General features: G+C 48.8%; 1 protein-coding gene across 1 annotated transcript in view; it reads left to right on the top strand.

The window, feature by feature from the left end:
- The window catches only part of LOC139378930 (ephrin-B3b), a 105,116-nt gene that overhangs the window by 41,345 nt on the left and 48,125 nt on the right, over positions 1-15,646 (top strand). The window contains exon 2 of the mRNA XM_071121551.1: positions 10,365-10,660. Within this exon, the coding sequence (XP_070977652.1) occupies positions 10,365-10,660 (296 nt within the window). The remainder of the gene's footprint in view (positions 1-10,364; positions 10,661-15,646) is intronic.

Genomic DNA, 15,646 nt, shown 5'->3' with positions numbered 1-15,646 from the left:
TAAAGAGAGGGAGGGAGAGAGAGAGTTGGAAGAGTGTAAAGAGATGGAGGGAGGGAGGGAGAGATGGAAGAGTGTAAAGAGATGGAGGGAGGGAGGGAGAGATGGAAGAGTGTAAAGAGAGGGAGGGAGGGAGAGAGAGATGGAAGAGTGTAAAGGGAGGGAGGGAGGGAGAGAGAGACATGGAAGAGTGTAAAGAGAGGGAGGGAGGGAGGAAGAGAGAGAGTTGGAAGAGTGTGAAGAGAGAGATGGAAGAGTGTAAAGGGAGGGAGGGAGAGAGAGATGGAAGAGTGTAAAGAGAGGGAGGGAGGGAGAGAGAGAGATGGAAGAGTGTAAAGAGAGGGAGGGAGGGAGAGAGAGAGATGGAAGAGTGTAAAGGGAGGGAGGGAGAGAGAGAGAGATGGAAGAGTGTAAAGGAAGGGAGGGAGAGAGAGAGATGGAAGAGTGTAAAGGGAGGGAGAGATGGAAGAGTGTAAAGAGAGGGAGGGAGGGAGAGAGTTGGAAGAGTGTAAAGAGAGGGAGGGAGGGAGAGAGAGAGAGAGATGGAAGAGTGTAAAGGGAGGGAGAGATGGAAGAGTGTAAAGAGAGGGAGGGAGGGAGAGAGAGATGGAAGGGTGTAAAGAAGGGTCTGGCTGTGTGTTCTTTAAAGGCCAAGTCATCAGTGTGCCTGCATCCCATGTCTCTGTGGTTAGTCCCACGGTTACGGGGTGTGTGATGTGACACCAGCGCTGCGGCAATCCAGACTGCCTCCGGACAGATGGAAGGGAGGGTGTGTGTGTAGTGATCTGTGTGTGTGTGTGTGCTGATGAAGGATGCTGTGCACTGCAGTGACAAGGACACTCTTACCTTCAGAGTCCCATGACGCCGGCTAACTATTCAAACACAAACTCAGCCCTACCTGCATCTCTCTCTCTCTTTCTCACTCGCTCTCTCTCTCGCTCTCCTTCTCGCTCTCTCCCTCTCTCTCCCTCTCCTCCCTCTCTCTCCCTCTATCTCTCCCTCTCCCTCTCCTCTCTCCCTCTCCCTCTCCTCTCTCTCTCCCTCTCTCTCTCTCTCTCTCTCTCTCTCTCTCTCCCTCTCCTCCCTCTCTCTCGCTCTCCTCTCTCTCTCCCTCTCTCCCTCCCCTCCCTCTTTCTCTTTCTCTCTCCCTCTCCTCTCTCTCTCTCTCCCTCTCCTCTTCTCTCTCTCCCTCTCCTCTTCTCTCTCTCCCTCTCCTCCCTCCCTCTCCTCTTCTCTCTCTCCCTCTCCTCCCTCCCTCTCTCGCTCTCCCTATCCTCCCTCTCTCTCTCCCTCCCTCCCTCTCCTCCCTCCCTCCCTCTCCTCTCCTCTCTCTCCCTCTCCTCCCTCAATATCTCCTCCCTCTCCTCCCTCTCCCTCTCATCTCCTCTCTCTCCCTCTCCTCCCTCTTTCTCTTTCTCTCTCCCTCTCCTCTCTCTCTCCCTCTTCTCTCTCTCCCTCACCTCCCTCTCTCTCTCGCTCTCCCTATCCTCCCTCTCTCTCTCCTCCCTCTCCTCCCTCTCCCTCTCTCTCCCTCTCTCTCCCTCTCTCTCCCTCTCTCTCTCCTCCCTCTCTCTCTACTCCCCCTCTCTTGCTCTCTCTCTCTCTCCTCCCTCTCTCTCTCTCCCTCTCCTCTCTCCCTCTCCTCTCTCTCTCTCCCTCTCTCCCTCTCTCTCTCTCTCCCTCTCCTCCCTCTCCTCCCTCTCTCTCTACTCCCCCTCTCTCACTCTCTCTCTCCCTCCCTCTCTCTCCCTCTCCTCCCTCTCTCTCTCTCCCTCTCCTCTCTCTCCTCCCTCTCTCTCTCCTCCCTCTCTCTCTCCCCCTCTCTCTCTCCCTTTCCTCCCTCTCCTCCCTCTCTCTCCCTCTCTCTCCCTCTCTCCCCCCCTCTCTCTCTCTCTCTCTCGGTGTCAGGAGCAACCATATGGAAACTATTATTCCTGTCGTTCTCTCTCACCACAGACATTCCAGTACTCTTTACAACAACCTTGTGTTGCTCTTCTGTTAGTTACTATTTCTCCTTCTCCAGCTCCCTCTCTCCTTCTCTCTCTCCAGCTCCCTCTCTCCTTCTCTCTGGCCACCTCTCTCTTGCTCCTTTCCTCTGGCCACCTCTCTCTTGCTCCTTTCCTCTGGCCACCTCTCTCTTCCTCCTTCTCTCTGGCCACCTCTCTCTTCCTCCTTCTCTCTGGCCACCTCTCTCTTACTCCTTCTCTCCGGCCACCTCTCTCTTCCTCCTTCTCTCTGGCCACCTCTCTCTTACTCCTTCTCTCCGGCCACCTCTCTCTTCCTCCTTCTCTCTGGCCACCTCTCTCTTACTCCTTTCCTCTGGCCACCTCTCTCTTGCTCCTTTCCTCCGGCCACCTCTCTCTTGCTCCTTTCCTCTGGCCACCTCTCTCTTCCTCCTTCTCTCTGGCCACCTCTCTCTTACTCCTTCTCTCCGGTCACCTCTCTCTTCCTCCTTCTCTCCGGCCACCTCTCTCTTCCTCCTTCTCTCTGGCCACCTCTCTCTTCCTCCTTCTCTCTGGCCACCTCTCTCTTCCTCCTTCTCTCCGGCCACCTCTCTCTTCCTCCTTCTCCCTGGCCACCTCTCTCTTACTCCTTCTCTCTGGCCACCTCTCTCTTACTCCTTCTCTCTGGCCACCTCTCTCTTACTCCTTCTCTCTGGCCACCTCTCTCTTACTCCTTCTCTCCGGTCACCTCTCTCTTCCTCCTTCTCTCCGGCCACCTCTCTCTTCCTCCTTCTCTCTGGCCACCTCTCTCTTACTCCTTCTCTCTGGCCACCTCTCTCTTACTCCTTCTCTCTGGCCACTTCTCTCTTACTCCTTCTCTCTGGCCACCTCTCTCTTACTCCTTCTCTCTGGCCACCTCTCTCTTACTCCTTCTCTCTGGCCACTTCTCTCTTACTCCTTCTCTCTGGCCACTTCTCTCTTACTCCTTCTCTCTGGCCACCTCTCTCTTACTCCTTCTCTCTGGCCACTTCTCTCTTACTCCTCTCTGGCCACCTCTCTCTTACTCCTTCTCTCCGGCCACCTCTCTCTTCCTCCCTCTCTCTGGCCACCTCTCTCTTACTCCTTCTCTCCGGCCACCTCTCTCTTCCTCCCTCTCTCTGGCCACCTCTCTCTTACTCCTTCTCTCCGGCCACCTCTCTCTTACTCCTTCTCTCCGGTCACCTCTCTCTTCCTCCCTCTCTCCTTCTCTCTCTCTCCCTCCCTCTCTCCTTCTCTCTGGCCACTTCTCTCCGGCCACCTCTCTCTTTCTCCCTCTCCTTCCCTACTGCTCCCTCTCTCCTTCCCTACTGCTCCCTCTTTCTCCCTCTCTCCTTCCCTACTGCTCCCTCTCTCCTTCCCTACTGCTCCCTCTCTCCTTCCCTACTGCTCCCTCTCTCCTTCCCTACTGCTCCCTCTCTCCTTCCCTACTGCTCCCTCTCCTCTTCCCTACTGCTCCCTCTCTCCTTCCCTACTGCTCCCTCTCTCCTTCCCTACTGCTCCCTCTCTCCTTCCCTACTGCTCCCTCTCTCCTTCCCTACTGCTCCCTCTCTCCTTCCCTACTGCTCCCTCTCTCCTTCCCTACTGCTCCCTCTCTCCTTCCCTACTGCTCCCTCTCCTTCCCTACTGCTCCCTCTCTCCTTCCCTACTGCTCCCTCTCCTCTTCCCTACTGCTCCCTCTCTCCTTCCCTACTGCTCCCTCTCGCCAATGTTTTTGCTCTGTTTCTCTTTCTCACTCTGTCCCTCCATTTCATGTCCTTGCCATCTCTCTTTCTCACTGTCTTTCACCTCCCCATCACTTGCTTTTTCTTCTCACCCCGATGTGGAGATATCTAGGCCACGCCTCCGTATTGGAAATAGTCAAATCTGGCATCCCAAAACAGCAACCGGTTCCCTACACAGTGCACTACTTTTGACCAGGGCCCTATGATCAAAAGTATAGAGAATAGGGTGCCACTTGGGACACAGTCAAAGTATGATCAGTGACTTTCTCTCGTCTGAAAACTCTCTCTCTGTCTCCTCTCAGTCAAAGAACTTCTCTGTGCTATAGAAATGCTCTTGAGATCCAGGTAACTGCCAAAATAAAGGAAACCCCCAACATAGTGTCTTAAGAGGGTGTTGGACCCCCACGAGTTTAATAACTTAAAAGCACAGCTCCAAAACCATAACAATAATCAAAACAAAATGGGTACGAGGACCCGTCGCGCACCAATACAAACAACACGCCCGAACAAGGAGAGGCATCGACTTCGGTTAGAAGTCGTGACAATTTCTCTGTCCTATTCCTACTCAAAGCTCTGATGAAGGTTGATTCATGACGAAAACGTAAGCCTATTGTCTTGTCCCTTCAATAAATCTATGGGATGAACCCGGCAACAGACTGCTCCGTGTTCTTCATTCTCCTGGATAGTCACTGGCTGAAGTGTCCTGGGGTAAGGAATGTTTTGGGTATTTTCAAGTCCCCCGGCCTAGCACCTGAACCCCCCCCAGGCTGAAGCTCATTGGGGTATACCTTTTCTCCATGGATGTACTAACTTTGTCTCCTGAATGCGGTTTGCATTGATAATACGTACAGACGTGTGGACCGTTTTTGACACTTAAAATGAGTGTCTGAGTTCAGGATGAAAGCAAATGAATGTACCTCTAGTTCGTCGCACGGGGAGCACTTCTCTAAGCACAAACAGACACACTGTGGTTCCTGTAGTAGACAGCCGAGAGACGAGTGCCAGGTGTCGGCTCCGACCAGTGTGTGTCTGCATCCTTGTGTGTGTAGCAGCGTGTGCACATTAGGGCCTGTCTGTGTGTCTACCATGAGATTAACCCAGACAGGTTTATGCATGGGTTCCATAAATCTACCAGAGTCCCGGTTTATTATTCAATAATGGGAAGGTACTTTGGGATTCTTAGTAACACATATGGTTGTGTTTAGTTTAATTGGACAAATCATAGAGATCTATTGGCGTGATGTAAGTCTCTCTTTTCTTTTTATCTGGCTTGTCTGTGGGGGGATTTTATGGCTTTTTCTCATGGGCTCAGACTCAAAAGCTCAATTCTCTCTCTCCTCTCTCTCCTCTCTCTCTCTCTCTTTCTTCCTTTTTCTCTCTCTTTCTTTGTCTCTCTCTTTCTTTGTCTCTCTGTCTCTCTCCTCTCTCTCTCCTCTCTCTCTCTCTCTTTCTTCCTTTTTCTCTCTTTCTTTGTCTCTCTCTTTCTTTGTCTCTCTGTCTCTCTCTCTCTCTTCTCTCTCCTCTCTTCTCTCTCTCTCTCTCTCTCTCTCTCTCTCTCTCTCTCTCTCTCTCTCTCTCTCCTCTCTCTTCTCTCTCTTCTCTCTCCTCTCCTCTCCTCTGTCTCTCTCTCCTCTCTCTGTCTCTCCTCTCTCTCTTCTGTGCCGGATGGGTTGGTTTCACCCCGTATTCTCTCACACACAGGGATAGAGACACACACACACACACACACATCCCTGTTGTCTTGCTGGCTGCACCTGTGTGCCCGGCTTTGGTTCGGACACAGCTCGAGTTGCCGCTGAGGAATCCGGGATATGCGGGGTGCAGAATACGCTATCTAACCAGCCACAGTCAGGTACATACACACTGCAGAGACGTGAGGAGAGGGGAGGGGGGGGGGGTCAGGAGAGGAGGGAGACGAGTGTCAGAGAAACTAACACACCAGTCTTTTCTCTGGCCTTGAAGGTCGAGGCAGGGCAGTGACCAGGGTTGAGAAAATGATGTTTCTGCCCTCATGAAAGACCCCGGAGAAGAAAGGAGAGGAAAGTTCTCCACCTCTCCACCCACTCCACCCTCCATCACCTCTGGCCCCTCTATCCCCCGCTCCCTGTTGCAAAGTGTGGACACATGAATGGCACTATTGTCTGCCGGGGAGAGCGATGGGGATAGAGAGAGGGAGATGTGGTCTGACAAAAGGGAGAGAGGCAGGGTGCTGAGGGCAAGTGAGTTGAGCTGCGTCTGTTCATTCCGTGTCTGGTCCAAGTGATTTATTGAGTTGTGAAGATGAACTCTGTGAAGTTGTGCGAAGTTCACTTAACTTCTTCTTTCTTGCTTCCACACCCAGTTAAATGAGAGAGTTGTTCCTTTTGTTATAGCATTTGAGAATGTTGGAACCGAGGTCTGCTTTGTTATAGCATTTGAGAATGTTGGAACCGAGGTCTGCTTTGCTACAGCATTCGAGAATGTTGGAACCGAGGTCTGCTTTTTTATAGCATTCGAGAATGTTGGAACCGAGGTCTGCTTTGTTATAGCATTCGAGAATGTTGGAACCGAGGTCTGCTTTGTTATAGCATTCGAGAATGTTGGAACCGAGGTCTGCTTTGTTATAGCATTCGAGAATGTTGGAACCGAGGTCTGCTTTGTTATAGCATTCGAGAATGTTGGAACCGAGGTCTGCTTTGTTTTAGCAATCGAAAATGTTGGAACCGAGGTCTGCTTTGTTATAGCATTCAATGCAATTTCTTGTACCCTCCTGCGTGAACAAGACTGTTGAGATTTGTTGCTGGTACAAAACATGAATTGTAGGTTTGTGTGTGTGTGTGTGTGTCCAGGAAAGGTATGTACATGGTGATAAAGATTCTTGGTGAGCCTGCATAGCGCCATCACACGGGGTTAAATCAACAAGTAGGGCTACTGTTCGTCTCTCTACCGGTTTCTGTTTTTCATTCTCCCCCCTTTTTTTCTCTCTTGATTTTCTCTTTTTATCTTTGCACATCTCTTTGTCTGTTTCTCCATTTTCTCTCTTTCAGTTCCTGAACAGACATCTGTATTTGAGATCTCTTTAGTTGATCTTTATCTCATGTTCTACCTGCCCTCTCTCCCTCTCTCTCCCTCTCTCTCCCTCTCTCCATTTTAAACATACCTTTTACTTCCTCCTCCCTCTGGTTTGACCATTACACCTGTCTGCACAGTAGCATTCTCTCTCTCTCTCTCTCTCTCTCTCTCTCTCTCTCTCTCTCTCTCTCTGTCTGTCTATTCCTCTCTCTCTCTCTGTCTATTCCTCTCTCTCTCTCTCTCTCTATTCCTCTCTCTCTCTCTCTCTCTCTCTCTGTCTATTTCTCTCTCTCTCTCTCTCTCTCTCTCTCTCTCTCTCTCTCTCTCTCTGTCTATTCCTCTCTCTCTCTCTCTCTCTCTCTCTCTCTCTCTCTCTCTCTCTCTCTCTGTCTATTCCTCTCTCTCTCTCTCTCGCTCTCTCTCTCTGTCACTCTCTCTCTCTCTCTCTCTCACTCTCTGTCTATTCCTCTCTCTCTCTCTCTCTCTCTCTCTCTCTCTCTCTCTCTCTCTCTCTCTCTCTCTCTCTCTCTCTCTCTCTGTCTATTCCTCTCTCTCTCTCTCTCTCTCTCTGTCTATTTCGCTCTCTCTCTCTCTCTCTCTCTCTGTCTATTCCTCTCTCTCTCTCTCTCTCTCTCTCTCTCTCTCTGTCTATTCCTCTCTCTCTCTGTCTATTCCTCTCTCTCTCTCTCTCTCTCTCTCTCTCTCTCTCTCTCTCTCTCTCTCTCTCTGTCTATTCCTCTCTCTCTCTCTCTCTCTCTGTCACTCTCTGTCTATTCCTCTCTCTCTCTGTCTATTCCTCTCTCTCTCTCTCTCTCTCTCTCTCTCTCTCTCTCTCTCTGTCACTCTCTCTCTCTCTGTCTATTCCTCTCTCACTCTCTCTCTCTGTCTATTCCTCTCTCTCTCTCGCTCTCTCTCTCTCTCTCTGTCACTCTCTCTCTCTCTGTCTATTCCTCTCTCACTCTCTCTCTCTCTGTCTATTCCTCTCTCTCTCTCGCTCTCTCTGTCACTCTCTCTCTCTCTGTCTATTCCTCTCTCTCTCTCGCTCTCTCTCTCTCTGTCTATTCCTCTCTGTCTATTCCTCTCTCTCTCTCTCTCTCTCTCTCTCTCTCTCTCTCTGTCTATTCCTCTCTCTCTCTGTCTATTCCTCTCTCTCTCTCTCTCTCTCTCTCTCTCTCTCTCTCTCTCTGTCTATTCCTCTCTCTCTCTGTCTATTCCTCTCTCTCTCTCGCTCTCTCTCTCTCTGTCTATTCCTCTCTGTCTATTCCTCTCTCTCTCTCTCTCTCTCTCTCTCTCTCTCTCTCTCTCTGTCTTTCTCTCTCTCTCTCTCTCTCTCTGTCTTTCTCTCTCTCTCTCTCTCTCTCTCTCTCTCTGTCTTTTCCTCTCTCTCTCTCTCTCTCTCTCTGTCTGTCTGTCTATTCCTCTCTCTCTCTCGCTCTCTCTCTCTCTGTCTATTCTCTCTCTCTCTGTCTATTCCTCTCTCTCTCTCTCTCTCTCTGTCTATTCCTCTCTCACTCTCTCTCTCTCTCTGTCTATTCCTCTCTCACTCTCTCTCTCTCTCTCTGTCTATTCCTCTCTCTCTCTCTCTCTCTCTCTCTCTGTCTATTCCTCTCTCTCTCTCTCTCTCTGTCTATTCCTCTCTCTCTCTCTCTCTCTCTCTCTGTCTATTCCTCTCTCTCTCTCTCTCTCTGTCTGTCTATTCCTCTCTCTCTCTCTCTCTCTGTCTATTCCTCTCTCTCGCTCTCTCTCTGTCTATTCCTCTCTCTCTCTCTCTCTCTCTGTCTATTCCTCTCTCACTCTCTCTCTCTCTGTCTATTCCTCTCTCACTCTCTCTCTCTCTGTCTATTCCTCTCTCTCTCTCGCTCTCTCTCTCTCTCTGTCACTCTCTCTCTCTGTCTATTCCTCTCTCACTCTCTCTCTCTCTGTCTATTCCTCTCTCTCTCTCGCTCTCTCTCTCTCTCTGTCACTCTCTCTCTCTGACTATTCCCCTCCCTCTCGCTCTCTCGCTCGCACGCACGCGCACGCGCTCAGGTCTACTGTGACAGGCTACAATCCACCATCAGATAACACACAAATGTGCCATGCAGGAAATAAGGCAGGTGTGAATGTGCCTTCAGGAAGGTGTTTGTATGGGTATGTGTTAGTATCTCCTGAGTGTGATATTGTGTACACGGAAGCCTCTTAGCAACTGCCTATGTGACTGGAATGTATAGTAGACATTCTGTAAATGGTGTGTGTGTGTGTGTGTGTGTGTGTGTGTGTGTGTGTGTGTGTGTGTGTGTGTGTGTGTGTGTGTGTGTGTGTGTGTGTGTGTGTGTGCCCAGCCCCCTACTGTGCTTTCCTGGTGCGGGGGTGTGTGTTGAGTGGAGTGAGTGTTTCCCTCTCCAGTGTAAGTGCTCAGTGATAACCTCCTGCTCCCGGTGATGAGAACAGGAATGCCAAGTTCCTCTGCTGCTGCAGGCCTCTACTACACTAGCGCTAGGCTAGCTTCTCCACTACCATTTGCAGGGTCAAGGACGAAATTCTTCATTCATTTATGCTGCTAGCCAAACATTCTAACAGCTACTCAATTAGCACATTTCTGGTCACACAGCCTACATTTCCCATTCACTATGTGCTACTGCTAGCAAAAAAGTGCTAATGCTAACAGATAGCCTAACCGTGCTCTTGTGTTGTTAGCCGTACTAGCGTTGTGGTGTGCTGTTAGCCAAAGTGGCATTGTGTTCTGTGAATGAAAAAGTGGATGAGTCCGTAATGTCCCTCCTCTGCCTCTCTGTCTGTTCTGACTAAGTGTCGCCAAGATCCTGGGGTGGTCAACTCATCCTCTGTTGACTGGGTATCCTCTGTTGACTGGGTGTCCTCTGCTGCCTGGCGTCAGGTACCGGACCCGGACCGACTAGATGAAAAAATCTGCTCAATGTGAGCTCGAGCAAGGCACTTAACCCTAATTGCTCCTGTAAGTTGCTCTGGATAGGAGCGTCTGCTAAATGACTCAAATGTAAATGAATTGCGGGATTTAACAGAGTCATTTCCATATCCACTGTTGGATGAGTAGGGAGGTGAGGGTTTGCGTTTTTGCGTGACGAAAAAAAACTGCCTTCAACGAAAGGAGACGGAGAAACACTTACTATATAGGTTATGTTGATTAGTCTTTATACTAATCTCTCGTTTTAATTTCTACCTATATCTTTCTCTCTCCTTCTCTCTCCTTCTCTCTACTTCTCTCTCTACTTCTCTCTCATTCTCTCTCTCTTTCTCTCTACTTCTCTCTCCTTCTCTTTCTCCCTCCTCCTCTCTTTCTTTCTCTCTACATCTCTCTCCTTCTCTCTCTACATCTCTCTCCTTCTCTCTCTACATCTCTCTCCTTCTCTCTCTACATCTCTCTCCTTCTCTCTCTACATCTCTCTCCTTCTCTCTCTACATCTCTCTCCTTCTCTCTCTACATCTCTCTCCTTCTCTCTCTACATCTCTCTCCTTCTCTCTCTACATCTCTCTCCTTCTCTCTCTACATCTCTCTCCTTCTCTCTCTACATCTCTCTCTTTCTCTTTCCTTCTCTCCCTCTTTCTCCCTCCTCTCTTGCTTTCTCTTTCCTTCTCTCCCTCTGTCTCCCTCTAGGTTTTTGGATGATAAGGGCTACGTCCTCTACCCTCAGATTGGGGATCGTCTGGATCTCATCTGTCCGTCGTCGGACCCCCCCAGCCAGCGGGCCCCCGCCGAGTACGAGTTCTACAAGCTGTACCTGGTGTCGTCACGTGAGCAGGCGGACAGGTGTGAGGTGACGGGCGCGCCCAACCTGCTGCTCACCTGTGACAAGCCCAACAATGACATGAGGTTCACCATCAAGTTCCAGGAGTACTCTCCTAACCTGTGGGGACACGAGTTCAAGACCAATGCTGACTACTACATCATCGGTGAGCGGGGAGGATTGTTGTGTGTGTGTGTGTGTGTGGGGGGGGGGGGGGGGGGGGGGGTGTTGCTTGCTGTCTGTATCTCCTCTGCTGCTGTTGATTTGGCCCGAGGTTATTGTTATTGTCAGACTTGCAGTGACCGGCGATCCAGCTGGTTCTTGTGTTTTCATGTGGGCTTGTTTGAGGTTAGGACTCGTGAATACGTGACGAGGTCATCAATGCCAGCCAAGCCCAGCGTGTGTATCACGTAGAACAATCTCTTAAGGTCACGTCAAGCGAAACCTCCCTGGGGTTGTTTTCTTAAGCACACACAACACTGAGGGAGAGAGAGAGTGAATTCAGGAGTTCAGGAGAACTCTTAACATACAGTCATTCATGCAGACACACACACACACACACGGCCTTGCCAACCCAAACATGAGCTCTGTGTAAAACTCCTCAGGAAAGAGTAGACATTATTAGATTGCTGTACTGTAGATTCTCTCCTACGTCCTTGGGACCCCCATTCACTCAGGTGTATTAATGCTGTTTTCACTTCCTCTTCTCATGGGTGGGGGGAGAGAGAGAGCCAAGAAGGAGTGCAAATGGCGACGGAGAGAGAGAGAGAGAACATTTGAGAAAGAGTGAGAGAATGAGAGACCGTGAACTACAGACGAACCGACTCCATTCGCTTCCCTCGTACCGAGCTACTTGTGCTCTATATTTGCCTGCCAGTTTCTGTGCCACATCTAGTATCTTCACGTGTGTTTGCGAGGCAGGGTTGGGAGAGCGTATCGTATCGGTACTCCGAGTATGCACTCACTCACAATCAGCAGAACTGCATTTTTTTCAGATGACATCTGCTTAGATGTGTTAACCCACTGCAACATTCACAATAGCCCACTGTGTGTGTGTGTGTTACATACATGCATGCGTGCCTGTGTGTTTTGTGTTAAGAATATGAAGTGGGTTGAGGTGTGTGTGTGTGTGTGTGCTTGCCTGTGTGTTTGCCCACAACATCAGCCATTATAGTTTCTTGCTGTGGTATGAAGGGTTGAGATAAGAACCGCTGGGTTGCCAGATCTATTCTGCAGCCCCAATCTATGTCTAGCCAGACATGGCAACCGGGGTGTCCATAGCACGGACAGGAGCGTTTTATCTTCCCTCAGACAGACTGAGGGATCGATTGACAGCTCCAACCGTAATCAATGAGGGCTCAAACGCAAAGGTCACACACACACAGACAGTCAGACAGATACAGAGATGGAGAGAGAGACACGAGGTGCGTGTGGAAAATGGGGAGAAGATGGATGGTTCGATGTTGATTTGGTGTGTGTGTGTGTGTGTGATTGTATAAGGGAAGTTGTTACATTGTGGGTTTCTGGGTCCATTATTTCACACGTTATTAATGTACTGTACATGTGTTTACCTGATTGAGATTGTCATTATGATCATGTGTTTACCTGATTGAGATTGTCATTATGATCATGTGTTTACCTGATTGAGATTGTCATTATGATCATGTGTTTACCTGATTGAGATTGTCATTATGATCATGTGTTTACCTGATTGAGATTGTCATTATGATCATGTGTTTACCTGATTGAGATTGTCATTATGATCATGTGTTTACCTGATTGAGATTGTCATTATGATCATGTGTTTACCTGATTGAGATTGTCATTATGATCATGTGTTTACCTGATTGAGATTGTCATTATGATCATGTGTTTACCTGATTGAGATTGTCATTATGATCATGTGTTTACCTGATTGAGATTGTCATTATGATCATGTGTTTACCTGATTGAGATTGTCATTATGATCATGTGTTTACCTGATTGAGATTGTCATTATGATCATGTGTTTACCTGATTGAGATTGTCATTATGATCATGTGTTTACCTGATTGAGATTGTCATTATGATCATGTGTTTACCTGATTGAGATTGTCATTATGATCATGTGTTTACCTGATTGAGATTGTCATTATGATCATGTGTTTACCTGATTGAGATTGTCATTATGATCATGTGTTTACCTGATTGAGATTGTCATTATGATCATGTGTTTACCTGATTGAGATTGTCATTATGATCATGTGTTTACCTGATTGAGATTGTCATTATGATCATGTGTTTACCTGATTGAGATTGTCATTATGATCATGTGTTTACCTGATTGAGATTGTCATTATGATCATGTGTTTACCTGATTGAGATTGTCATTATGATCATGTGTTTACCTGATTGAGATTGTCATTATGATCATGTGTTTACCTGATTGAGATTGTCATTATGATCATGTGTTTACCTGATTGAGATTGTCATTATGATCATGTGTTTACCTGATTGAGTGTGCGTGTACATGCATTTAATCAAGATTGTTATGAGCCAGTAGTAGACTGTGTGTGTGTGTGTGTGTGTATGTGTGTGTAGTTCAGATGTATGTATGAGTCTTTCCCCTCAAGGAAATGTCTTGTAATTAACCTACCTTAGCATGTGTTAATTTATTCACAGTGGACTAAATGAGCCCGAACTGAAGTGAGGAAGAGATGGAGGAGGGATGTAGCGAAAGATAAGGAGAGACTGGGGGGGGGGGGGGGGGGGCTTGTCTTGGTTGTAAAAGAGTGACATCTCACTAAGCATTGACTCTCTCTCATCCCTGTTCTCTCTCTCTCATCCCTTTCTCCTCTTCACCATTCAAAGCTCTTCAGTGACACACATACTCCTGATATCTGTAGCTCTTTGAAAGCACATGCCAGATCCCTGTCACACACACACCTTGTGGAGTGCCATCTCTCTCTCCTTGTGCCCATCAGAGACCGAGAGGAGTATATATGGCACAAGTTGTTTCCCTCTGTCTTTGTTGTCAGAGAGCGGAGGATGAAACCTCTTTTCATTCACTGATCTCAAGTCAGCCATCCTGCCTACAGCAGCAGCTTCTCAAATGAAATATTTTGTCTTTGACTGATCTGGAGTCAGTGATCCTGAAGAGTCAGCTTCTCAAAAGCATCTTATAAAATCAGCTTGGCTCACCGCGTAGAAGAAAATACTGATGAGTGAGAGAACAGCGATGAGAGAGAAGGGATGAGTGAGAGAGAAGGGATGAGTGAGAGAGAAGGGATGAGTGAGAGAGAAGGGATGAGTGAGAGAGAAGGGATGAGTGAGAGAGGGGATGAGTGAGAGAGAAGGGATGAGTGAGAGAGAAGGGATGAGTGAGAGAGAAGGGATGAGTGAGAGAGAAGGGATGAGAGAGAGAAGGGATGAGAGAGAGAGAAGGGATGAGAGAGAGAGAAGGGATGAGAGAGAAGGGATGAGAGAGAGAGAAGGGATGAGAGAGAGAGAGGGGGGATAAAATAGAGAGAGGGGGGGTGAGAGAGAGGAGGGATGAAATAGAGAGAGGGGGGGTGAGAGGGAGAGAATGGATGAGAGAGAGAGAAGGGATGAGAGAGAGAGAAGGGATGAAAGAGAGGAGGGATGAGAGAGAGAGAGGAGGGATGAAACAGAGGAGGGATGAAACAGAGGAGGGATGAAACAGAGGAGGGATGAAAGAGAGGAGGGATGAAAGAGAGACAGGGGGATGAGAGATGGAGGGGATGAGAGATGGAGGGGATGAGAGATGGAGGGGATGAAAGAGAGAGGGGATGAGAGAGAGAGAGAGGGGATGAGAGAGAGAGAGAAGGGGTGAGAGAGAGAGAGAGAGAGAGAAGGGGTGAGAGAGAGGAGGGATAAAATAGAGAGAGGGGGGGTGAGAGAGAGGAGGGATGAAATAGAGAGAGGGGGGGTGAGAGGGAGAGAGAATGGATGAGAGAGAGAGAAGGGATGAGAGAGAGAGAGAAGGGATGAAAGAGAGGAGGGATGAGAGAGAGAGAGAGAAGGGATGAGAGAGAGAGAAGGGATGAGAGAGAGAGAAGGGATGAGAGAGAGAGAAGGGATGAGAGAGGAGGGATGAAAGAGAGGAGGGATGAAAGAGAGGAGGGATGAAAGAGAGGAGGGATGAAAGAGAGGAGGGATGAGAGATGGAGGGGATGAAAGAGAGGAGGGATGAGAGATGGAGGGGATGAAAGAGAGAGGGGATGAGAGAGAGAAGGGATGAGAGAGAGAAGGGATGAGAGGGAGAGAAGGGAACAGGGATGAGAGATATAGAGAGAGGAGAAAAGCATTTATGTCAGAGAAACAGGAATGAATGATAGTGGGCCAGAGGGAGGGAAAGAGGGAATGCAATTAGTGAAAGGGTATGTAGTTGAGTGAAAGGGGGAGGTTATGTAGTTGAGTGAAAGGGGGAGGTTATGTAGTTGAGTGAAAGGGGGAGGTTATGTAGTTGAGTGAAAGGGGGAGGTGATGAAGTTGAGTGAAAGGGGGAGGTTATGTAGTTGAGTGAAAGGGGGAGGTATGTAGTTGAGTGAAAGGGGGAGGTTATGTAGTTGAGTGAAAGGGGGAGGTTATGTAGTTGAGTGAAAGGGAGAGGTTATGTAGTTGAGTGAAAGGGGGAGGTGATGAAGTTGAGTGAAAGGGGGAGGTGATGAAGTTGAGTGAAAGGGGGAGGTAATGAAGTTGAGTGAAAGGGGGAGGTGATGAAGTTGAGTGAAAGGGGGAGGTGATGTAGTTGAGTGAAAGGGGGAGGTTATGTAGTTGAGTGAAAGGGGGAGGTAATGTAGTTGAGTGAAAGGGGGAGGTGATGAAGTTGAGTGAAAGGGGGAGGTAATGTAGTTGAGTGAAAGGGGGAGGTGATGAAGTTGAGTGAAAGGGGGAGGTGATGAAGTTGAGTGAAAGGGGGAGGTGATGAAGTTGAGTGAAAGGGGGAGGTGATGTAGTTGAGTGAAAGGGGGAGGTTATGTAGTTGAGTGAAAGGGGGAGGTGATGTAGTTGAGTGAAAGGGGGAGGTTATGTAGTTGAGTGAAAGGGGGAGGTGATGAAGTTGAGTGAAAGGGGGAGGTGATGAAGTTGAGTGAAAGGGGGAGGTGATGAAGTTGAGTGAAAGGGGGAGGTAATGTAGTTGAGTGAAAGG

This window comes from Oncorhynchus clarkii, chromosome 21 (genome assembly GCF_045791955.1).
Source record: "Oncorhynchus clarkii lewisi isolate Uvic-CL-2024 chromosome 21, UVic_Ocla_1.0, whole genome shotgun sequence".
In the NCBI taxonomy this organism is placed as follows: domain Eukaryota; kingdom Metazoa; phylum Chordata; class Actinopteri; order Salmoniformes; family Salmonidae; genus Oncorhynchus; species Oncorhynchus clarkii.
Note: the sequence above shows the minus strand (reverse complement) of the source record. Positions and strands in the feature narration are given on the sequence as shown.